We start from the raw sequence: 24035 nt of genomic DNA on the forward strand, positions 1-24035 counted from the left end.
CGCGCATCTCTCGCACTCGTCCCACTCGCGGCCCTCTCGCACTCTGCTCAATCGCGCCCCTCTCGCACTCGGCCCACTCACGCCTCTCTCACACTCGGCCCACTCACGCATCTCTCTCACTCGGCCCACTCGCGCCCCTCTCACACTTGGCCCACTCACGCATCTCTCTCACTCGGCCCACTCACGCCCCTCTCGCACTTGGCCCACTCACGCCTCTCTCGCACTCGGCCCACTCGCACCTCTCTCTCACTCGGCCCACTCGCGCCTCTCTCTCACTCGGCCAACTCACACCCCTCTTGCACTCGGCCCACTCACGCCTCTCTCTCACTCGTCCCACTCATGCCCCTCTCGCACTCGGCCCACTCGCGCCTCTCTCGCACTCGGCCCACTCGTGCCTCTCTCTCACTCGGCCCACTCACTCCCCTCTCGCACTCGGCCCACTCACGCATCTCTCTCACTCGGCCCACTCACGCCCCTCTCGCACTCGGCCCACTCACGCCTCTCTCGCACTTGGCCCACTCACGCCCCTCTCGCACTCGGCCCACTCACGCATCTCTCTCACTCGGCCCACTCACGCCCCTCTCGCACTCGGCCCACTCGCGCCTCTCTCTCACTCGGCCAACTCACACCCCTCTTGCACTCGGCCCACTCACGCCTCTCTCTCACTCGTCCCACTCATGCCCCTCTCGCACTCGGCCCACTCGCGCCTCTCTCGCACTCGGCCCACTTGCGCCTCTCTCTCACTCGGCCCACTCACTCCCCTCTCGCACTCGGCCCACTCACGCATCTCTCTCACTCGGCCCACTCACGCCCCTCTCGCACTCGGCCCACTCACGCCTCTCTCGCACTCGGCCCACTCACGCCCCTCTCGCACTCGGCCCACTCACGCATCTCTCTCACTCGGCCCACTCACGCCCCTCTCGCACTCGGCCCACTCGCGCCTCTCTCTCACTCGGCCCACTCGCGCCTCTCTCTCACTCGGCCCACTCACGCCTCTCTCGCACTCGGCCCACTCGCACCTCTCTCTCACTCGGCCCACTCGCGCCTCTCTCTCACTCGGCCCACTCACACCCCTCTTGCACTCGGCCCACTCACGCCCCTCTCGTACTCGGCCCACTCACGCATCTCTCTCACTCGGCCCACTCACGCCCCTCTCGCACTCGGCCCACTCACGCCTCTCTCGCACTCAGCCCACTCACGCCCCTCTCGCACTCGGCCCACTCACGCCTCTCTCGCACTCGGCCCTCTCGCCCTTGCAGCCCTCTTGCCCCTGAACAAGACCTGAGGCCAGGCCTCTGGGCCTGCTGCTCCACCTGCACCCTTCCTGGATTCCTCCCGCAACGCCCGGCAGCCCTCCGAGGCTGGAAGGAGCTCTTGCAGGTCGAGCAGGCCTGTGCCCCTGCCATGCACCTCCTTGGGGACCCTCTCAGCCACGAAGACGGGGCAGGTAGGAACCCGTCCCTGTCCCCAGCATTTCGCCAGGCATGTCTCCAGGGCAGGCCTGGGCCAACTTGGCAACTGAGGGGGGAAATGGAGGGGCCTGAGGCTGGGTTGCTGCAGGTTTTTCAGCTGCCTGGCCATGTTCCAGAAGCTGGAACATGTGGGCCTACTCCTAGGATTTATAGTTTCCTAAGGCCCCTTCTTCACAGCCATAGAAGACAGATTATCAAGGCAGATAATCCACATTTTCTGCTTTGAACCAGATTATATGCATCCACACAGCCATATAATCCAGTTCAGAGCAGATAGTCTGGATTTTATATGGCAGGGTATGGGTTCTTCTACATAACCATATAATTGAGATTATGAAGGCAGATAATCCAGGTCATATGCACTGAACCGGATTACATGCATCCATACAGCCATATAATCCAGTTCAGAGCAGATAGTCTGGATTTTATATGGCAGGGTATGGGTTCTTCTACATAACCATATAATTGAGATTATGAAGGCAGATAATCCAGGTCATATGTACTGAACCGGATTATATGCATCTACACAGCCATATAATCCAGTTCAGAGCAGATAGTCTGGATCTTATATGGCAGGGTATGGGTTCTTCTACATAACCATATAATTCAGATTATCAACGCAGATAATCCACATTATCTGCCTTGAACTGGGTTATCTGAGTCTACACTCCCATATAATCCAGTTCAAAGCAGATAACCTGCATTTTATATGGCAATACAGAAAGGGCCTAAGGGTATATTGTAGTGTATATTGTAGTGGTGTACTTCAGAGGGATGCATATATCTCACCAAAGGGCAGCTGCACTTTGGAATTAATGCAGTTTGACTCCAATTTCATTGCCATGGCTCAATGCTATGAAACCCTGGGAATTGTAGTTTTATAAGGTCTTTAAACCTTCTCTGCCAAATAGTTTAGATGCCTCACCGAACTATAACTCCCAGGATTCCATAGCATTGAGCCGTGGCAGTGAAAGTGGAGTCAAACTATGTTAATTCCACGGTGCCTCACTTCTTCCAATGGAGAAATAAAGATACAAGTGCCAGTTAAGTCCAGTGGATTTCTTTATTCATACCAGGGGTCCCCAAACTTTTTAAACAGGGGGCCAGTTCACGATCCTTCGGACCGTTGGAGGGCCAGACTATAGTTGGCCACCGAGCAATAATAAATAAATATCTAAATAAATAAATAAATAATAACAATAACAATAAAAAAGAGGGTTGGAAGACACCCTTTGGGCCATTGAGTCCAATCCCTTTCTGCTTTGTGCATCGAAAGCACAAACAAAGCACCCCTGACAGATGACCACCCAGCGTCAATGTGAAGAAGAAGAAGAAGAAGAAGAAGAAGAAGAAGAAGAAGAAGAAAGAGGTTTGGAAGAGACCCCTTGGGCCATTTAGTCCAACCCCCTTCTGCCTGTGTGCACCAAAAGCACAAGCAAAGCATCCCTGATAGATGGCCACCCAGCCTCAATAATAATAATAATAATAATAATAATAATAATAATAATAATAATAATAATAGGATTGGAAGAGACCCCTTGGCCATTTAGTTCAACCCCCTTCTGCCTGTGTGCACCAAAAGCACAAGCAAAGCATCCCTGATAGATGGCCACCCAGCCTTAATAATAATAATAATAATAATAATAATAATAATAATAATAATAGGATTGGAAGAGACCCCTTGGGCCATTTAGTCCAACTACCTTCTGTCTCTGTGCATCAAAAGCACAAGCAAAGCATCCCTGATAGATGGCCACCCAGCCTCAATATTAATAATAATAATAATAATAATAATAATAATAATAATAATAATGGTTGTAAGAGAAGAAGAGACCCCTTGGGTTACTTAGCCCAACCCCCTTCTGCCCTTGTGCCGTGGGGCTGGATAAATGGCTTCGATGGGCCGCATCCGGCCCCCGGGCCTTAGTTTGGGGACCCCTGATTCATACCTTATGGAGAGGGGCAGATTTCTCGCCCTTTTCATGATATTGTTTAAACTTCCACTCTGTCTAATTTTTGTTTTGTGTAAGGTAAAGGTAAAGGTTTCCCCTGACGTTAAGTCCAGTCATGTCTGACTCTGGGGGTTGGTGCTCATCTCCATTTCTAAGCCAAAGAGCCAGTGTTGTCCGTAGACACCTCCAAGGTCATGTGGCCAGCATGACTGCATGGAGCACCGTTACCTTCCCGCCGGAAGTGGTACCTATTGATCTACTCACATTGGCATGTTTTCGAACTACTAGGTTGGCAAAAGCTGGAGCTAACAGCGGGCGCTCATTTCGCTCCCGGGATTTGAACCTGGGACCTTTCGGTCTGCAAGTTCAGCAGCTCAGTGCTTTAACACACTTCGCTACCGGGGCTCCTTTTTGTTTTGTGTATTTTATGGAAATATGTTTCCATATGTATATTTTACGGAGTGTTTTTAAATTATTATGTGTTCTAGCAATGTTGTCAACCGTCTTGAGCGGGTAAGAAATAAAATTATCATTATCATTATTGAGTTGCTGTGCATTTTCTGGGCTGTCTGGCCATGCTCCAGAAGCATTCTCTCCTGACATTTCACCCACATCTATGGCAGGCATCCTCAGAGGTTGTGAGGTTGAGGCAAGTGTGAATGTTGCAGTTGGCCACCTTGATTAGCATTGAATGTCCCTCACATATTCATAGCTGGCTGCTTCCTGCCTGAGGGAATCTTTGTTGGGTGGTGTTAGCTGGCCCTGATTGTTTCATGTCTGGAATTCCCCTGTTTTTGAGTGTTCTTTTTTTACTGTCCTGGTTTTATTTATTTATTTATTTATTTCCCATACTTGTGTCCCGCCCATCTCACCCTGAAGAGGACTCAGGGTAGCCTCACAACTGCCAACAATTCGATATCCGATTGTTTTGGGGGGGGCGTCAAAATTCTGTTCGCTTACACTTGAAAATTACCTTGGGCCGGCCCTGTTCTGCATTCATGGATTTCACCATGAAAATATTCCAAAAAGGGATTCCAGAAAGCAAACCTTTTTTGCAATGTTATATAAGTGTTGCATTGTACTACACCATTGTATATTATGGACTTGAACAGGCATGGCTTTTAGTATCCATGAAGGGTCCTGCAACCAAACCTCAGTAGCTAAGGGCTTACTTTATTTCCAATTGAGCCGCGGTGGCACAATGGGTTAAATCCTTGTGCCGACTGAACTGCTGACCTGAAGGTTGGGTTGCTGACCTGAAGGTTGGTGGTTTGAATCCAAGAGATGGGGTGAGCTCCCGTCTGTCAGTTCTATCTTGTGGCACATGAGAGAAGCCTTCCAGCTAACATATCCAGGCGTCCCTTGGGCAACGTCTCTGTAAACGGCCAATTCTCTCACCCCAGAAGTGACTTGCAGTATGTTTTAAAGTTGCTTCTGACATGATTTTAAAAAACTGTATTTCCATTTAATATGTGTTATTTAAAATGTGCATCAATTCATATAAACTAGCATATTGACATCTTAGGCAAATATGAACCTTCTTTTACTCTCTCTTGGTAATTTACTGTTTATACATGCATAAATTGACTTTGTGTTTTAGTGGAGGGCGGGTTTGGGGGCCAAAATTATGGATTTTGATAGGACCCATAGATAAGCTGAAGGCCATTCTGTAGAGAATACCAGCTGACAGCTACCATTTTCCTGCCCAAGCATTGAAAAAGGCCTTTCGCCACTCTAAGAGAAAGGGACATCTCCTTTTAAAATAAGAGTTAAGGTACAGTATTTAAGTAACTTGTAAAGAAGTCAACCAGGCTTTTGTGGTTGATTTTCTGACTAAAATTTCTCAATTTTAGTTACTCTTTTTTCTTGCTGATGTAGGCAGCTACACTGTGTCGTGAAATTCTAAACAGTAGCAATTGTAAAAATGCTCACACATTTCCTCATCACCAAAGAGGAAGGATGTCTTGACACACTGAGACACCAGATCCAAAAGCTAATAACCACCATAAAGACTTCGGGAGTTTTCATAAATGTTTGTTTGCACAAAAGCACTGGGTGCTTCTGTGCAACGGGAGTCTTGTTGTGCCTTATACACTGCATTAACGTATTTTCTGCAAGAATGAAGGTTTTGCTTAAATGATCCTATAATGTGGATTTCCTCCACCCCAAAAAGGCATTTATTCCTGCAGAAGAGAACAAAACATGCCAAGATTTACATTCCTATTGTGCAGTAGTCCCATGTACAAGGAATTCCTCTCTTCTCCCAGATGAGATCAGTTTAGGAATGAATAGCAAGAACAAATAATTCTGTACTTTAAAAGCAGCTGAATACTATGAAAACAGAAGAGTTTTGGACTCACGCCAGGAAGCCTGTGCCCCAAACAGAAGGAGAGAAAGGAAGAACAGATTACTTACTCATCGGATGAGTTGATTACTCTGCCTGGATTACTATGAGACTTTCCTAGCAAATAGTAACGAAGGAAAAACAACAAGGAAAGGGAGGAGATTTAATAAACAAGATTCGGTAACAAACAATAATATTTTTGTTTAATTCTATCCAATAAAGCCACGGTGTATGTCACTTCTTTCAGAAAACAACATCTATGACTTGAGCAGCTTTTAGTGAATACTTAGGTCAAGGACCACAGTTCATTGTTTCTTTATTTCAGACTTTGCTCTATCTCAGACATAACTATTGTAATTTCTGGGTTGCTGTGAGTTTTCTGGGCTCTATGGTTATGATCCAGAAGCATTCTCTCCTGATGTTTCGCCCACTTCCATGGCACGCATCCTCAGAGGTTGTGAGGTCTGTTGAAAACTAGACAAGTGGGGTTTATATATTTGTGGAATGTCCAGGGTGGGAGAAAAAACTCTTGTCTGTGGTAAGTGTGAATGTTGCAACTGGCCACCTTGATTAGCACTGAATAGCCTTGCAGCTTCAAAGCCTGGCTGCTTCCTGCCTGGGGGAATCCTTTGATGGGAGATGTTAGCTGGCCCTGATTGTTTCTTGTCTGCAATTCCCCTGTCTTCTGAGTGTTGTTTTTTAGTTACTGTCCTGATTTTAGAGTTTTTAAATACCTGCCATAGGTGTGGGCAAAACATCAGGAGATAATGCTTCTGGAACATGGCCATACAGCTCGGAAAACTCACAGCAACTCAGTGATTCCAACCATGAAAGCTTTCAACAACACATTCTAATCTCAACTGGGACTGCCAGCAGAGATTTGTTTTGAAGAGTATTACTGCATCCATCCATCCATCTTTCTTTCTTTCTTTCTTTCCTTCTTTCTTTCTGTTTTTCTTATGCTATCCCACCCTTCTTCCTCATCAAAGCTCAGGGCCACTTACAACAATACTTAATACCATAACATCAGACAAATATGACAAAGCAATAATTAAATGAGGACTACACTCTGTAATTTGGGGCACATGGCCACCATACTTTGGGACCTGGTGCCTAGGGATGTAAAAGTAGAGGTCAGGAGGTAACTGGCTTGGGGAAAGTTGACCTACAATGCTAAATCTCAAACTTGGGGGTGGGGACATCTCTAAAATGAGCATCAGATGTAATTAAATTAGGACTCAATCAGGGGGGCAAATATTTTTGAGAGGATGCAGGTTCTTAAAAAATAAAGCACTCAAATAATGTTTCTGTTATTGTGTCCTATTTTGTGGCTATTTATTTATTTATTTATTGCTTTTCTCACCCCTGGTGGGAATCAAAGCGGTTCACAGCAAAGTAAATGAGGAGGCCCTGTCTCTCGTCCCCACCAGTTGCACCTGCGAGGGCGGTGGGACCGAGAGCAGGACATCCTCAGCTGATCTTAATGCTCTAACTGGCTCATAAAGAGAGATGCTTTTGGACAGGTAAGCTGGACCACAACTGTTTAGGGATTTATAGGCTAGAGCCAGCACTTTGAATTGTGCTCGGTAGCAACACCAACTGCAACATTTTATTGCCATGCTTCAGTGAGTTTCTTCTTAATGACGAGTCATATGGAACAATATGTTTTTTTCTCTCTCCTAATTTCTTTCTCTCATTCATTCATATATATTTTTAGCATTACAGCATTATAGTGCATAACTGAAATGGCACTCCTGTACTACAACTTCAGAGAGGAGAAAATGTGTCCTTCAGAAACACTTCAGCAAACATGTGTAAAAACCCCACCCTTTGTTGTTTGTGGGAGCACCATTACGGCAACAGCAGAGGCTTCCATGGACCGTTGCCTAGTGACACCATCACCTCGATAATTGGGTTTTGTGATTAATGAGACCTAGTGGGTCTGACGAAGATGAACTACCACTGAGATGAATCCCATCTATGAAACCAAGGACAAAACTGGACACAAGGATAGGTCTGATGAGAAGAAAGACACTGCTGTAGGCAGTAGGAAGGGTTGGATGGAGTGGGGAGTGGTAGCGCAGCTGCCCTGAATACCAGCATAGCCATACTTTAAGATCCCCAACATCAACTCCAACAACTCTCAGCAATGCAAGACTGCCCAATGCCTCTGCATCACAGCCTAACTCAAGGCCAAGTGCAGGGCCATCTCTCTCAAATGCCAAGGGACTACATTTCTCATTCCCTTTCAACACAGCTGTCTTGATAGATTCTACTAGTTGAAGCCCAGAAATGTAACTTCCCCAAGCTTTGTTTTAGGACCTATACTCATTTCTCCCTTCTTGACAGGTTTGAAGACTTGGTGAACAACTTTAAACAAATAGTTGATGCACTCTAGAGCAGTGGTTCTCAACCTGTGGGTCCCCAGGAGTTTTTGGCCTACAACTCCCTGAAATGCCAGCCAGTTTACCAGCTGTTAGGATTTCTGGGAGTTGAAGGCCAAAACATCTGGAGACCCACAGGTTGAGAACCACTGCTCTAGAGTCTTAAATCTTGAGTTACATCTTGGTGGTCCACAGAAACAAAATATATCCAAAAGGGGTTCATAGTAAAAAAAGAAGTTAAGAACCACTAGTCTAATCAACACAAAGTGAATGTTGTTGGAGATAAAAAATAATAATTTCTAGTATAGCATCTGGTTTGCAAAAGAAGCCTGCCAAATCTCTTATTTTTCTCCTTTCCTGTTTCCTGGAATTAACACCTCTGCAAAAGTTCGGTCGCAACACCTTACACTCAAGGGATGTGCCTCTAAATATTGAGGTACCACGTTCAGTCACCATGGCTAATAACAAAGTTTGAGGAGGGGATCTCCTAGAACCACTCAACCAACATGGACATTAGCTTTTATGGACAAATTGTTTCCCTTTTCTGGCAGCTTTGTGGGGGGGGGGGGGAGTAGAGGCCACCATTGAAGCCCCTTATTTCATGGAATAGAATCATAAAACCACAGAATTAGAAGAGACCAGAAAAAGCAATGCTTGCAGGAAAACACAATCAAAGCACTCCTGACAGGTGGCCATCCAGTGTCTGTTTAAAAACCTCCAGAAAAGGAGACATGCCACAATATGAGGAAGTATAGTCTACTGACAAACAGCTTTTACTATCAGGAAGTACTTCTTCCTAATGTTAAGGTGCAATAGGGTTATTGTATGTTTTCCGGGCTGTAGGGCCATGTTCCAGAAGTATTCAGAATACTTCTGCAACATGGCCATACAGCCCGGAAAACATACAACAACCCTGTGATCCTGGCCGTGAAAGCCTTTGACAACACATTAAGGTGCAATCTCTTTTACTGTACCTATGACTGTGCAACCCCCCCCCCCCCCCGCCTCCACTTAGCACGTGACCTCCATTAAAGATATTTCCACATAGTCACTAAATACTTGTTCAAATACAGCCATCTTTACGATCTGGCAGAAGGAAAGCGAGGAGTCAGTCAGTCTAGACTTTCATGGCAGAGAGGTACATTGCCTGGAAGCGGCCATCATGATTTCTCATGAGCAAAGGGTGAAAGCACTCTGAGCTAGACGGTTCTTGGCTTGCTTGGGCCCTCAAGAGCTAGTTGTGCTTTGAGCTTTTGTGGGCAGTGACAATGTGCCAACAACAAATGCACAAGCTCTCAGAAATATTGTATTCCATTTAAACCAATTCTCCTAAATGACTTTTCGCACTATGGCTCCCATTATCCCTAACCACCAAGGCATGACTGGCAGATGATAGGTATGATAGACTATTGCATTTGAAAGTCACCAGGTTGGGGCAGACTGAATTAAGCCATCCAAGGAATGTCTTTTTACAATTACATTATATAATTACAGCTGCTAAGATGAAAAAAAAAACATAATTGTCAGAAAGAGAGAAAATGATTTCCCACATTAGCACACAGAACTGCTGTTATTGGTAATAATACATCTCCACCATCTAACATCCCTGCAAAGTTGAAAGACCTTGCTGGCCAAGAGAATATCTGTTTATTTAGCAGAATCTCTAGTCTTTTGCTCTGCGATTGAACTTGGCAATGTGCAGTCTTGTTTTTATGGAAACTCCTCAGTAAGACTAACAGTATTAAAAATACATTCTACAATGGCTGCACCTCATATCACAATAGCCGCTTTAGAACTATGAATGAGGGTTATAAACTACATTTCTTATGCTATTGTCCACTTGGTTGTTTATAAGTTTTCCAATAAATAGTTCCCTAACATAAAAAGGTAAAGGTTTCCCCTGACGTTATGTCCAGTCATACATCCCCTAATATCACATGTTATTAGAATTTCTAGAAATATCTTCCAGTGGCAGCGGGTTAAACAGCTGAGCTGCTGAACTTGATGCCTGAAAGATCGGCGGTTTGGATCTGGGGAGCAGGGTGAGCTCCTGCAGTTAGCCCCAACTTCTGCCAACTTAGCAGTTCAGAAACATGCAAATGTGAGATGATCAATAGTTACTGCTCTGGCAAGAAGGTAACGGCACTTCATGTAGTCATGCCGGCCACATAACCTTGGAGGTGTCTATGGACAATGCCGGCTCTTTGGCTTAGAAATGGAGATGACCATCACATCCCAGAGTCGGACACTACTGGACTTGATGAGGGAGAAACTTTAACTATCTTCCAGTACTTTGCAATTTGACATTTCTAGATTTTGAACCCTTTCCTGTACCCTTCAAAGTAGACCCAAAGGTCCCTTAGAGAAAAGCAACTTCTAGATAGAGGATTTTCTCAGGAATGTGGCACTAGGGCAACTTGCACACCATATTCTCTCTTTATCTTAGCTGCTTACCAAAACCAAAGTAGATCATGGAAACATTACTTATTTGACTCAAAACTTCCAGAATCCCTGGTCACTGGGGTTCTTTATATTTTTATGGAAAAGGCTCCACAACATGTCCCTCCCCGTGTTCTAATTCTCTTCGTATGATATGGGGCAGAATGCGTTCTAGCTACTTAGATTATGAAAAGCTAACATTTGTATACTGCGCTGCACAATACAAAAGCCCCAGATGTCATGGAATACCTTCCAACTATTTGCACTTGACAATACAAATCAATCCTCTGGGGTCCCACTTTTTCAACTGCTTTTAAAATGTTACAGTTTCTTTCTCCTTCTCCCACTTGTCCCTTGCTGCAAACTGAGTTCAGAGTACAAAAGTAGTTTCCACAAAGGTCAGCAAGGAGGAGCAGAGAGAGCAGAATCCCAGTAGTCTCAGGAAAAAGCAAACTGCTGCAGCCCCAATTAACTTGTCTGTTCTTCCTCATTAATAATGTTTTCTTTCTTGGTGCTGCTTGCCTTCCTGTGTCCTGGGCTTTATCTGTGACATGTTGGCAGGCATGTCATACCCACTGATCATTTTGCCCGTGTGCCCTGGAGTTGTTATCCAAAAGCGTAACATTTCCATGCTCTGAGATAATGCAATGGGTTGATTGAGCTCAGGTCTGCTTATTTTCACACACAGCTGCTCTGAAATAAGATGCGTATTTGTTTCCTTCCGCTGAGATGCGTTGCGCCATTGGAGAAGGGGGATGTCTTTCCATACATACATCCTTCCTGTTACAAGGACAAGCACTTTGACAGGAAATAAAAACGCTCTCTGGGGTCAATGTTAGAAATGAGCGCAGTGTTTCTCTCTGCTTCCACAACAACACCATGAGCGTGTGTCTTTCCTCTCTCTGTTCTTTCGACACTGTCAGCTGCCAGCACAGAGACACCTTTCCCTGCAGCTGGCCAAGTGGTGAAGTCAGCTGCTCCCGGCGGAGCCCAAAACACGCCTGTTTATACACGGTGCGAATGAGCCAGGAAGAAGAGCGTTCAAGTGACCCATTCAAATGAAAACTCTCCGCACCCAAAACGTAAATACCTGAGCTCACTGCCAAGCTGGCCCAGTTCCCTGCATTTCAGACATCCGTTCCATAAGCTGAAATAGGTGCCTTCTTTTCCTATCAGCATCAGAAAAACAGTGCTCATAAAACCACTGAGTTGTCTTATCAAAGTTGGGGTTAGAGGCCTTTGTCCAAAGAGATTTACAAGTTGAGCCTCCATGATCAGGAACTCCAAATTCCAAAATTGTCCACATAGGTGGCTGAGTACAAAACTATGTTCAGGCTACAGTATGTGTCCAAGGTGTTTATGAAACATAATGAATTTCATGTTTACACTTTGGTCACATTTCCAAGATGTCTCATTATGTACGTACTATATATGTAAATACAGGTATTCCAAAATCCAAACAAATCTGAAATCCAAAATAATTCTTCCCTCAAGCATTTTGGATAAGGAAATTCATAATTTGGGGAAGGGCTAATTCTAAACTGCCAAGGCTCTGCTCAGAAATATGTGAAAAGGGAATAAAAATGCTAGTTGGAACATCCAGGAAATTTCTTCCTATATAAAGTCAGGGAAAAACATACTAGGAGACTTAGTAATACAGTAGAGTCTCACTTATCCAACATAAACGGGCCGGCATAACGTTGGATAAGCGAATATGTTGGATAATAAGGAGAGATTTAAGGAGAAACCTATTAAACATCAAATTAGGTTATGATTTTACAAATTAAGCACCAAAACATCTTGTTATACAACAAATTTGACAGAAAAAGTAGTTCAATATGCAGTAATGCTACGTAGTAATTACTGTATTTACAAATTTAGCACCAAAATATCATGATGTATTGAAAACATTGACTACAAAAATGCATTGGATAATCCAGAACGTTGGATAAGCGAATGTTGGATAAGTGAGACTCTACTGTACATTTGTTCAGTGCTGAAGAATTACTGCTGGGACAATCTTTCCTTTAAAATAATTGTTGCCCAAACTATTATGAACTTTACTTTTAAAAAGGCCTCCCCTGGAAGTAGAGAATCAGGATTCTTCAGCCAGTGTTGTCAAAAGACATCTGTCCAATCATCCTATACCTATCATCCTCATCAAATATACACAGTACTGAGTTGATATAGTTTATTATCCACTGTATCTGGAATTCACAATTTTTGAGGAAACTTAAGTTATCTCAGAGTTAGATTGTGGTTTTGAGGGTGCTTTTTCTTTGCCAGCCATTACACATATTAGTTTGGGAAAGTCCTGTATGGTCCCTCTATTAGCTCTCCAAGTGATCGCTATAGTAGTAAAAGGAGGGTTTGTTTTGGTTAAAATGTCAAAGCTTTCTTTTTTTAAAAAGAATGTCAGATAATGCTGATATACACAAGGCCTAAGATCATTTTTCTGAACTTTAGACCCATTCATTTGTGTTTAGAAAAAGTATGCTTGGTTCTTTCAAATGTTGGCACTCTAGTTTTAAACATTTATTTTTCCCCATGACACACACCAGCAACACCATGCAGCTGATAAAGGAGTTTTGCTGTGTTGCAGTAACAGTGTCCCTTTATTTTTTGACTAAAGAGAATTTGCCACTGCAGTATGTATAGAGCAGAGATGGTCAGCTTTCACAGCCAAAGTCCTGTAGAAGCCACTGTGGGTTGCACCTTGCTATCAAGCCAGCAGTGATGAAACAAAGAGGTAGTGTGTGTCTTGTTTTCATCATCGCTCCTGGTAGCATGGCTGTACCTTAAAACAGGATACATGTACCTCAGGTGCTTATTTTTAAAGGAAATCCTGTTTTGTTTTGCCAATAGGCCAATAGCAGTGAGGCAAAGAATGGGGCAGTGGGGCATTTGTGGCTCATGGTGTTCATGCTGCTTATGCTAGTGCAGTTACACAAGAGTAATACAGTAGACTCCCAACTAACCATCACCCATGAGGATTAGTAGATGCCAGATACATGTAGTTTCTGATTGCTTGAGGGTAAGCCTAACTAATATTATAACCCATACTATAAAAGGTAAAGGTTTCCCCTGACATTACGTCCAGTCATGTCTGACTCTGGGGTGTGGTGCTCATCTCCATTTCTAAGCTGAAGAGCCAGCGTTGTTCGTAGACACCTCCAAGGTCATGTGGCCGGCATGACTGCATGGAGTGCCGTTACCTTCCCGCCGGAGCGGTACCTATTGAGCTACTCACATTGGCATGTTTTCGAACTGCTAGGTTGGCAGGAGCTGGAGCTAACAGCGGCCACTCACGTCACTCCCGGGGCTTGAACCTAGGACCTTTCGGTCTGCAGCTCAGTGCTTTAACGCACTTTGCCACCGGGGCTCCTCAACCCATACTGTAACATACCATAAATTCAGTTATTGACTTGATATGTATATTGAAATACAGTAATTAAAAGCAAATCAAGACAAAAAAGTCAAACATAACTTAATGTCAGTACAGTTTTACTGTATTATACATATATTTTAATTTTTATTAAACACATTTCCTTGCCATATACTTGCAAGTTCCAGTTGCTTGAGTTCGGATTGCCTGAAAGTCTACTGTACACCAGCAGGATTCCAGATCACAGATAAGCTTTGCAATCTGAAAGAAGTGCTGAAATGGAAGCACACAGGATAAAATCTAAAGAAACTGGATTGCAAGCTAGAGGATATAAACACTTAAAAGTGGTCTTCAGTTCCATTGATATTAATGGGACTTCAAACAGCACTTAACGTTTTGTTGATTGCTTCAAGTGTGCAGAAGTTACTCTTATCCCTTAAGTAATGAGAATGACCTCCACATCAATGGACACCATCCATGGAAAGCAGTGTGTGCTTTAAGGCCCACTCCTATCAGTGAAACTAAAGAACCTGGCCTTATCTGCTCTGTGACTTTTCCTGTGGATCAAATTACTTGTTCTTTGGACTGGTCCTTTTAAACATTTGCTGAAAGAGGCCACAGAGTTTCCTGAGCCAAATGTTCTCTCTGTGATGCCTCAAACTGAAGGCTAAAGAACCAGTATCTGTAGCAAAAGCAGGTAAACGAACCGAACCGGACTGGGCCGGAGAGGAGTATCACATGGAGGCTGTTTGGGCTCCATCCCTGGTGTGTGCATGCATGTGCGAGTGTGTTTATTTTGCCAGTGTCAGCTGACTGTTGTTTTTCTGAACTGCCCCTTGGTTCATGGCCTCTCCACAGCTGTGCTGACTCATAGCCTTTCTTCTCTCTCTCTCTCTCTTTGCAAAAAAGTGGTGCCACTTGATGCAAAGAAAGGACCCTGGCATCACCATCCCTCATGCCCACAAATCATGAAATGACGTCTCTTCAGCTGCATGCTATACACTTTCCTTCTCCCTCCTAGGGGAGTGTTTTGTTTTCATGGAGATGCTCATACTCTCCATGAAATGCCTGTGGTCAAGCAGCATTGGATTGTAGATATGATGAGGAAAGCCATACAAGTTGGTGAAAGTGCAGCGGTTTGCCTTTGTCTGAATCTATTGGGGAAAATAATGTTCTGGCCCCCTCCTCTCCCCACTGCTGAGTTATTTGAATGCTAAGCACCTTTGCACTTTGAACATCATGTGCAGAAACTGAAATTAGCTGAGGTTAAACAGCTTGAAAGAGGGTATTGTGTGGTTTCCGAGCTGTATGGCCATGTTCTAGCAGCATTTTCTCTTGACGTTTCGCCAAAGGATCTGAAGATGCCACCACAGATGCAGGTGAAATGTCAGGAGAAAATGCTGCTAGAGCACTGCTATACAGCTCAGAAACTACACAACATCCCAGTGATTCCGACCATGAAAACCTTCGACAATAGCTTTAAAAGGGATTACACAGTGTTCTTAGTAGGTGTCCCAGCCAAATTAGGAGAGTTGGAGAATATGTCGTGGGCTATATGTTGTGCAAGCCAGGACTAGAGCAATACAATTCCAGCCAGCATAAGCCCTAGGAGCTGTAATCGCAAAAAGATTCTGGGAACCATAGTTCCGAAAGGTAACCTTTCCATACTCTGGTACAAATTTCAGAGCGAGGTACAATATAAAGATTCATGCCATCCATAAGGATAAGGCACCATAAGGAGCCGCGGTTTGTTTGCTTTTTTCTGTGTCAGGAGCAACCTGAGTCACTTCTGGAGTGAGAGAATTGTCCGTCTGCAAGGATGTTGCCCAGGGGACGCCCGGATGTTTTGATGTTTTACCATCCTTGTCGGAGGCTACTCTCATGTCCCCGCATGGAGCTGAAGCTGATAGAGGGAGCTCATCCGCGCTCTCCCCGGGTGGGATTCGAACCTGGCAGCTTTCAGGTCAGCAACCCAACCTTCAAGTCACGAGGCTTTACCCCTCTATGCCACCGGGGGCTCCTAGGAGCTGTGTGGCACATGGGTTAAATGCTTGTGCCAGCTGGACTGCTGACCTGAAGGCTGGGTTGCTGACCTGAAGGTTGCCGGTTTGAATCCATAACATGGGGTGAGCTCCTGTCTGTCAGCTCTAGCTTGTGGGGACATGAGAGAAGTCTCCCAGCAGGATGGTGACACATCCGGGCATCTCGTGGGCAATATCTCTGTAGATGGCCAATTCTCTCATACCAGAAGCAACTTGCAGTATGTTCACAAGTTGCTTCTGACATGATAAAAATGCCATCCACTATGGAATTTCAGTAATCAGAATCATAGAATGGGAAGGGATCTCTAAGATCATCAAGTCTGACCTTTTGACAGTGCAGGGAAACCACTGCTGCGACATCCCTGATAGGTGTCCATTAGGTTTCTGCTTTAAAACCTCTAACAGGTTCATTCCAGTCAGTCTAATTCATTGCTAAAAGGCATGCTCATGATCACCTTATTCAGAGCTTAACTTTCATGTCACAAAGCTATGTGTTAATTTCTAGCTCTAATAAGAACATTTTATATCCTGTCGAAATGCTTGTCTTCATAATTGGAAGGATATATGCATTGGAAAAGCCCCTCAACTCCAGCAAAGTGGAAACATCTCTCTCTATGCGTGGACACAAATGTGCATGCTACAATGAGATCGTCCTATACCGGATGATCTCATATGGGTACAAATAGCTGTTAGGAATTGTGAGAGTTGAAATCCAAAACACCTGGAGGGCTGAAGTTTGCCCATGACTGATTTTAACTACGTGAGTGTATAGATTTAAAATATGCTAGCAAGCACAAGGCTGGATTTCAGCCATGGAATAACTAGAACTTGGGAACATTACTTTAAAAAATCTTGTAACTCCTGGAAGACCTCTGTCCTCTGGTATTTTGGCAGCTGGAATCCAAAAAAAGTAACATTTCTGCATTCTGCACAAGGCACAATCTAAGCCCCAACATTATCTTTCTTCTCCTAATTAATGTCTGGCCAAGGTGGGAGCGCATTGACCGCCTCTGTGTGACGCAGACGCTGAGAGTGGCAGATAAGTAACCCCACTCAAACACCGGGCAGCAGCAATGGCATTCACACAAAAATGCTCACTTGAAGCACCCGCGCAGAATGTTTGGAAGCCCACCAATAGCATCCAAACTCAGATTTCAAACATTGTTAGCCGAGCCCATTGTTCTATCTAATCAAGCACTTTAACGGCTTAATAAGCAATTGGCTATAATTAACAGCATTCAAGGAGAAGCCTGTTATGATTTTGAAGGATGGCTGGAATGGTTCCCTATTACCGCCACCCCCATTTCTGGCAGAGGAGATGGAAAGTTCACTCTGGTGAACAAAAATAATAACTATCCAGTCCTCAGCTAACAGCGCCAGGTTCAGTGTAGATAATTAATAAAGAGCAGCAGCTCTGGCTGGTACACATGTAAGGATAAAACTAAATTAGAGACCGAGACCTAGAAATTAGAGCTGTGGGACCTAGTAGCTAAAGGAGAAGTAGTGTACTACATAGATGAGAAATAAAATAAATTGGATTGTGCCTGTCCTGAAAGATACTTTCATCGGCTATCATTTGGGAATTCTCTTTCCTCACCCTGCTTTATCTTCATTTTAAAAAAATCTTACATTCCTTTACTGGTGACATACAGACAGTAATATTTTAATTTGCCAATGACTTAGTGAAGAAATTAAAGTCATCATTAAAATAGTGAAATGGTTAGGGCATGTTTGATATGGCAAAGGCTTTGCTGTGGGAGAGGGAATAAAAAAGTAGAACATTAAGCAAAGTTTTAAAAAATATGAGTGCTGTGATTTTACTGCTTGGCAAAATAAACAAAAACAATTGTTTTGAAATAGTGTTTCATATCTATTTTCCCCTAAATCCTGATAATACACTTGTAAAATTGGCTGGTCCGAGCCTGGGGATATTCCTTTTTGGGGACTACAATATTCATGGCCCATAGGGATTTTCTACAATTCTCTTGAACTACATTCCAAAACAATATTTCCAAGCTCTGTTGTTGAAATGACTAATGCTATGCTAAAAAACAGAGACTCAAACAGAAGCTTATTCAGGGATTTATACCCAATGCTAAGGCGCATATACATCCCCTGAAGTTAGCATGTTTTTCTCCAGGAATGGCATTTCCTCTCCTAGTAGTTGGCTGCAGTGAGGGAGGTACAGTTGTCCAAGACCTCCTGTGTGAGGACTAATATTAATAGGATTTAAAAGTAAACATTAAAAAGAGAGATGGTAGAAAGTTGTATGAAGCTCTGTCTGTGGAGCTCTTGATCTCTCTCCTTATCCAATCCCTTCCCCAGGTAAGATTTGCTCATCCATATTCTTAGCTTCCTCATCAACTCTCTAAAGTGAAGATGTGCAGCTGTATCTGCTCTGTATGTTCCAGTTTATCCATCATAGAATTCCTTCTCCATAAAGCCCATTTCTCCTAAATGCAGAAAATGATCCCCTCCTCTAAGGTAAAGAAGATGATGGAAGAATGTAGAAGATATGGGAGAATTATCACAGTTTACCAGCAGAGCAAATTAATAGTGGCTTAGAAAAATTTCCACTCTTGGTGATAAAGTTAGCACCCCCACGATCTTTAGCATATACATGTTAGGCCATTAGAGGTATATTTAGTAGTTCAAAAGATGGTCACAGTCTCATGGCATTTATATGATGGCTGTTCTGTTCCTATGTTATTGTTATTTTTGAAACATCAATTATGTTATCGCACGACAGGTCTATTGTTTATATACAAATATACAGGTACAACTTATCTCTATCTTGAACAAATGTCCTTATTTATATAGATTCCAAATGTGAGACCTCAATCTCATCTATATTAATCTATATAAATAAGGACATTTTTCAAGATAGAGATAAGTTGTACCTGTATATTTTGTATATAAACAATAGACCTGTCGTGCGATAACATAATTGATGTTTCAAAAATAACAATAACATAATACCTTGTGTATCTTAGTTATAGATATCTGTTTTCCAAATATGTTCTGTTCCTATGCCATCTTTAACTTTACGTATCATCTTGGCCAGTCTGAAGTTAAACAGGTTTCATACCTATGTGACATTCCCTTCAATTTCTTCCACTGGTTCTCCAACAGTCATAGGCAACAACTCAAAGTAAACACAATGGCATCTAGCCACTTGCAAGATATCTCACAAATTCCTAGCAAAATAGAAAGGAGACAAATTCAAGTATTGGAACAAAAAAGCCCTGTGATGGCAAAACGTTTGTGCCTAACTAATATTGTCCAGATTGCACATGTCTTATGGTTGTACTATCCAGAATGGTTTTAACTAGCTTTAAACCATCTCTCTTTACTTGATAAACTATTTAATATATATTTAAATATTTTTACACTATTGTTATCATTTAACACATTGTATTTGTTTGATTGTGAACCGCCCTGAGATCTTTAGATATGGCAGGGGAGGAGAAAGCAAATATTTTGATCAATACATTAATTAAATAAGACAACTTTATTAGTTATATGTTTTGTTAAGGACGTGCTCTTCCAGACGATCTCATTGATTATTATATTGTTCCATTTACAATGAGATATACTAACATGTAAACAGTGGCATCCCAAACAATAACAGAAGAACCCATTTCTCTTCAGACAAGATATTTACCACCAGGAAATAAGTCTATGACATTGAATCACTTCTAAATTAGTCAGGCAAGACAGCAATTCAAAGCTAGAGTTGGCTGTTCCCTTCTTATCTCTCCATGTCTGCCTTTTTATGGTATATAAGGCGTTGTAAACCTTCAAAGTTTTGTTTGCTAGTTGGTTTCTTTGTCAGCATTATGTTAAGTGAATCCCAGAGAATGCAACAAGGTTGAATTGCTGAGCATATTAGTCCGTTGTTTCGGGTCATTCCATTTGAAAACCAAGTCTCCTATTCTTGTAAAGGTGGAGGGAGGGATCAATTTCTAGAAGACTCATCAGTGGTACAACACAATACAACATCAAGAAATCAATGAAATCTCACAATAAATGCCAGTCAAAGTTGGGACTATTGCAGTATAACAGTGCCATGTGATAAATTCATTATTCCCAAGCATGTGATTATGGGAGGGCAACCTTGCCATCTCAACTTTTGGTCCTACAGGTGTCTGGAACTTCAGCTCCCCAAATCCCCACTAAAAGCTGATTTGCCTGTCATACGCCACTTGTTTTCTACTTATGACACGGAGGCCATTACACGACACACGTGTACTTCTGGCTGGGCTCCGTGCCAAAAGGGGAGAGCAAGTGGTATAAGCTGCCATTGCAGCTACACGGTAGGCTTTCCCTGTTGGTTTGGATCAATGGGGGGAAGCCGGGCATCAACGCTTCCCCTCATGGGATGGGGTTCCAACTAAGTTGAGCAATGCAGTGCATGGAGCAACAGGTTCTCCCCACTCCCTGCCAGGACCCTATGGATTCACCACCATGCGTGGGGAATTCTTACCCCCTTGTGATGAGGTTGTGAGACCTGCTTAAATGAATTTGTTTAACTCTGCTGTAAACGATAGCTGCCGTGCCAGATTTCGGACAAATGAGACCCTGTGCTAGTTCAGTTATGAAGCCCCTTCCTTGGTCCCTGAAGGAGGTAGACCCGGTAGGCGTACACTGCCTGCTTTGTGGCACACTCCCATAGACTACCAACTCTATCAATATGTCTAGAATCGCTCCGAAACAGAACACCTCCAAATTTAGACTTGCAGCACATAAGCAAAAAAAAAAAAAAAGGATTGAAATTTCTCTCTACTGAATGATAGGACTTCAGTTTAACCCCCCCCCCCCCCCCTTTGCACCCACTGGTCACTTTAAAGTGAAAAAAAGTCAGAAGTCTGTTCCTGGCTCTCAAATAGATCACATGCATCTTATTTGGCCTGAAAGTGGAGAGCTTATGGGAATTCCTTTTTTCCCCCTTGGCCTATCTTTCATAGAGTGGACAGTTAGTATGAAGAACATTAAAAGCTGTAGTCTTGCAAAGGGACTTTTTCTGAGTCCTGCTAAACTCTGCTGGCAACGAGACATGCCTTGGTCTGTAACCTCAAATGGTCACATTTCTAGGAAAATCGCTAAATGGGAGTAAAGGATGCTGCTGCTCTAGAAAGCATGTATGGATTGGCTGCTCCCCCAAAAGTAAACAAATATGCTTTGAAAGCAGATATTTTGTAATCATGTTGAAACCACACATTTAAAGCCACAGAAGCAGAGAAACAGAACCCTCATTCTTCAGCCAGCAAACACAACTTATTAATCTTTTTTCAGGATACTAGCAGAAGGGAGCGGGGTGACTTATCTATGCAGACGTCAACTCCAAAGAAATCCCCCATGAAGTCCTGCACTAAACTATGTTGTTTTAAATTAAATTCTTTTCTACCAAGAACAGCTGGATTCTGTGGCTAATATAACGCCTGCTAAATAATATATTGTGTGTGAATATGTGTATGTGATTATTTTGCATGGATAGTCCTGAGACAGAATGAAAAAGGCTGCCCAAAGCTTTGAAAACTATACCATTTTGAAACCCCACAAGCAACAACTCAAGTAGTAATGTCTAAAACTGATGGTGTAATTCTATCAGTGGAGATTACTCCTAAGTAAATTACAACACTCACATTTAAGCCTATATTTACAGCCTTACAAACAAGAAATCATAAAAAATTATGCAAGATGCTCATTCTGAATGCATTTTCAATTTATTTATGTATCTAAATTTATTCTTAGAGGTCCAATCCATTCAGTTCAATTAGAAAGCAAAAAAGTGGCTGACAAATTAACTTTTTTCTCTTCCATACTGCAGAATTTTGTAGACAAGTCAATAAACACAGACCTTAAGCTTAGCCAAAGTTTTGCTTTAGGGAGATAAAGGGAAGTTAACCCTGCCCAGGGATACACAACATCTGGTGTCCGCATTGAGAGCAAAGGGATTACTATACGTATGACCACATATATACACACACACATTAAAACAAAGAGTACAGCACACCAGGATGGAGGAATCCAAATACCCATTTCCTGTTCACTGAGATTCCAGGAATATATGTGCATATGACACATAGCAAGAGATAGAAGGGATCTGCCATTTCCATTTCTCCACCCTGATAGCCGTGAGAAAGTGCATGTGGTCACTCCAACTTCAGAAAAGACACAGAGAGTAGTCAAAGGCTAAATGAAGCCCTAGGGTACAATACTGTAAAGCTCTGATTGTACATCTTGCTACATAAACTCTTCCACTATACTCCAAATGTGTTGGTTTTCGCTGAAATGCAAGTGAAACCACTACCAAAATCTGATTCCATGCAGAGTCTGATCATATCCAAGCATCACTGACACAGAATCACTATTTGAGGAACAGTGTTTTCAAAGTGAAAATTCTAGTACCTTTAAAGGTTGTAAAAGAGACACATAAGCCATAGCTCACAGAAAAGACAAAGTTACTGGGATGCTATTATAGTAGTACCTGGATTGCGGGAGGGGGGGGGGGTGCCCCATGGAGACCAAGTGCTATAGGCTAGATTTCAAAGAAGGAACTGGCAAAACCATCTCAAAGTCATCCTTGAGTAAGAAAACCCTAAAAATGTTATGGAATCACCATAAGTCAACTTGAAGACAAATGCACATACACAAGGTAGAAGGCAACGGGAAAACCCCATTACTGGTGGATTGGCTTAATCAAAGAAGCCACAGCCCTGAGCTTACAAAACTTGAGGGTGACTAATATTAGAGTAACTAATATCTCAGTTCATAGGGATTTTATAACAGTCAACAACAAGAAGAGGCAGTTCCAACAGATGTTGCTTGGGACCTGGTTGTCTGACAGACAATACCTGCTGAAGTTCCCACTTCTACACAACCATTAAAGGACAGGAACCTTTCCCGTTTTCAATCTGGCAGCTCTAGATTGGGGAGAATGATCCAAAGAATGATTAGCAGTTTTAATAACATTCTTTGTAGAGGACTGAGAAGGAAGGCCTATGCCTCTGTATTTAAGAATGACTCTAACTGTATCCTTTGAAAATAAACAGAAATGGGTACATACATTATCAGCCACAACCAGCTGGTCTGCATTCTTCCAAAAGTATGCAGTACAGTCTGCAAAATTGCTGAACACAATTTTCAGTTCAGCTGACATGCCTCTTTTTACTATTTCAGGGATGCTTCTTAAGGTATGTCAAGATAGGTACTTAAACCATAAGTGATATTTCATACTTCCTAAAACTGTTGCTTCCAGTTCGTGAATAGGAGGCATACTGATTTAAAAACAAAACAATAAATTTACAAAAATAGGCAACACTATTAATTCCAGACTGTAGAGATATTATTTCTTAATGCAGATGCACACACATACCAATGACACTCAATGCCTTAAGGGTGCAATAAGGGGAGAAAATCAGAACTGGATTCATTGCTGCTATGGCTTTAAGGGTCCATTTTGTTCAGTATCAGTTTATGAACAAATATTAGAGATAAAAATTAGAGAAAACATTAGGGATAAACATAGAGTTGAAAAAAAAACAATTATTCTCCAGAAATTAGAAGATAAAGGTAGAAATAAAGAATGGGTCAAAATCATAAAATACATGACAGCAGCAACCCAGCAATAATAGCCTTGGGATGGAAAGAGCGAAAGAAATGGGAACGTTAAAAAATGATATGAATATTTATCAGATTATATGCTTCAAGATTACATCAGTGAAAGGAGAATTAAATATACGAATGGACATCCTAAGGGAAACTGGGAGTTGAAATGGAAAGGGCTTATAGCCTGATTAAAAGGTATAGGAAAATACAAGGAGCTGAATCAGACAATCTTCATGATCAAACAAATAAAATAATACAAAGAGCAGAATTACAACTGTTCGCGGAGGGAGGGAGTGAGCAGGGAGGAAGAGAGAAGGGGGAAAATTGGATATTTGTAAGTAGTAGTAGGTAAGTATAGGAATATATAAGATAAGAAAACATTAATAATCAGAATGTTATGAGAATA

At 42.7% G+C, this 24035-nt stretch overlaps 1 protein-coding gene across 2 annotated transcripts in view; it reads right to left on the reverse strand.

Annotated features, from left to right (window-relative positions):
- Positions 1–24035, reverse strand: part of ninj2 (ninjurin 2) — a 66150-nt gene that overhangs the window by 35606 nt on the left and 6509 nt on the right. The window contains exon 2 of one of the 2 annotated variants that reach the window (XM_062983111.1): positions 14145–14249. The exons of the other annotated variant lie outside the window; for it this stretch is intronic. Coding sequence (XP_062839181.1) covers positions 14145–14249 — 105 coding nt within the window. The remainder of the gene's footprint in view (positions 1–14144; positions 14250–24035) is intronic. 2 annotated transcript variants of the gene reach the window in all.

This window comes from Anolis carolinensis, chromosome 5, assembly GCF_035594765.1.
Source record: "Anolis carolinensis isolate JA03-04 chromosome 5, rAnoCar3.1.pri, whole genome shotgun sequence".
In the NCBI taxonomy this organism is placed as follows: Eukaryota; Metazoa; Chordata; class Lepidosauria; order Squamata; family Dactyloidae; genus Anolis; species Anolis carolinensis.